This window comes from Sinocyclocheilus rhinocerous, unplaced genomic scaffold, assembly GCF_001515625.1.
Source record: "Sinocyclocheilus rhinocerous isolate Xijiao unplaced genomic scaffold, SAMN03320098_v1.1 scaffold352, whole genome shotgun sequence".
NCBI lineage: Eukaryota > Metazoa > Chordata > Actinopteri > Cypriniformes > Cyprinidae > Sinocyclocheilus > Sinocyclocheilus rhinocerous.
The window spans coordinates 1,704,902-1,706,169 of NW_015642448.1; the positions used below are offsets into that span (position 1 = coordinate 1,704,902).

The 1,268-nt window shown below is 38.2% G+C and overlaps 1 protein-coding gene across 4 annotated transcripts in view; it reads right to left on the bottom strand.

Annotated features, from left to right (window-relative positions):
* Positions 1-28: 28 nt before the first annotated feature.
* taok3a (TAO kinase 3a) overlaps positions 29-1,268 on the bottom strand; it is a 76,304-nt gene continuing 75,064 nt past the window's right edge. For all 4 annotated transcript variants that reach the window (XM_016572817.1, XM_016572818.1, XM_016572819.1 and 1 more), the window contains one exon: positions 29-562. In XM_016572817.1, the coding sequence (XP_016428303.1) occupies positions 401-562 (162 nt within the window). In that variant the 3' untranslated portion in view covers positions 29-400. The remainder of the gene's footprint in view (positions 563-1,268) is intronic.

A 1,268-nucleotide genomic window follows, 5' to 3' on the forward strand; every position in this document is an offset into this window, starting at 1 on the left:
CTTTAAAAAAAATTCTTAAATCACACAGCGTGTCAAAAAAATTAGCAAAAGAAGAAAAAAAAAATATGCACAAGTGCATCTGGATTAAATTTAGCAATACAAACCCCTGTTCATATTGCTTTTGTCTTGAAATCTCTATTTTAATTGTAATTACACAAAGTGTTATCATTGCACGAGAAAACGTCGACATCAACACTGTGACAGATTTAATTGTCTCGTGTATAATATTCATATATAAAAAGAGACAACTAAAGCACGTAATCCAGCACGTTATCCGCACCAGCCCAGAGGATTGACAGGACCGTCAGTAGAAAAAAGCAGATTTGTTGCAAAAAAAACAACGACAAAACAGAGAGAAGTGGTCGAGCAGGACAGAGGCTTGGTGTGGAGTGTTATGGTCTCATCTGTAGTCATCTTTAGGGTAGTCCAAAGCACCCAAGTTATTGAAACCCATACGAAGGCTCTCCATATCGAAGGCGTCGATTTCTCTCTCCTGACGATCCAGCAGGTGTTTGATTCGGTCAGTGCGCTCTTTCTGAAGAGAAGCCAGCTCCTCCTCAATCTGAAAACACAGGACAGAAGCTCAAACAAAAGGGTGTAAACCAACAGAGGTAACTAGTAAAGATATTTACTGAAATCAAGGCCTTTTGGTTTCTTTCTTCCCTTTAATTTGCTAAAAACTTTAAGTTATTTAACCTAATTGAATACACCAAATAATGGAGCAAAGTAGCTTTTGGGAGTCCTATCCCTCTTGTTTTGGCTTGAGCTTATGTTGGTCTTGTGTTGTCCCTGAGACTTTTGAGCTGGTCTGGAAATGAACACTTTGATACACCGATGCCACTTATGTTAATGTTTAAGGATTGGCTGATTTTGAACAGTCATTTCCAGTCCTCTAATCTGACTGGATATCGTCTAAAAAAGTTACTGGATATTAACTTTTTGTTAACAGAATTGTTGTATGGAAGCAATATCACAAGGGTACAAATGTTTTTGTGCTGTATAGAATCATGGCTGCAGATAATCATTAAACCAAAATGTTTATATCTTATATATTAAGGTTGTGACGGTGAGGAAATTTTCCCACCGGTTAATCGATGTGTGACAACACCGATAATACCGGTATCGCCGTGGGGGCAGGGGCGTTTCCTCTTTTCCTCGCTTTCCTTCGCTTTTAAATAGCTTTTAAAAGCGGCGTGCACATTTTACTTTCACTTTCAAATAGCAGCAATTCAGCGTAAAGCAATTGTTCGTTTTTAGTTCGTTTGAAT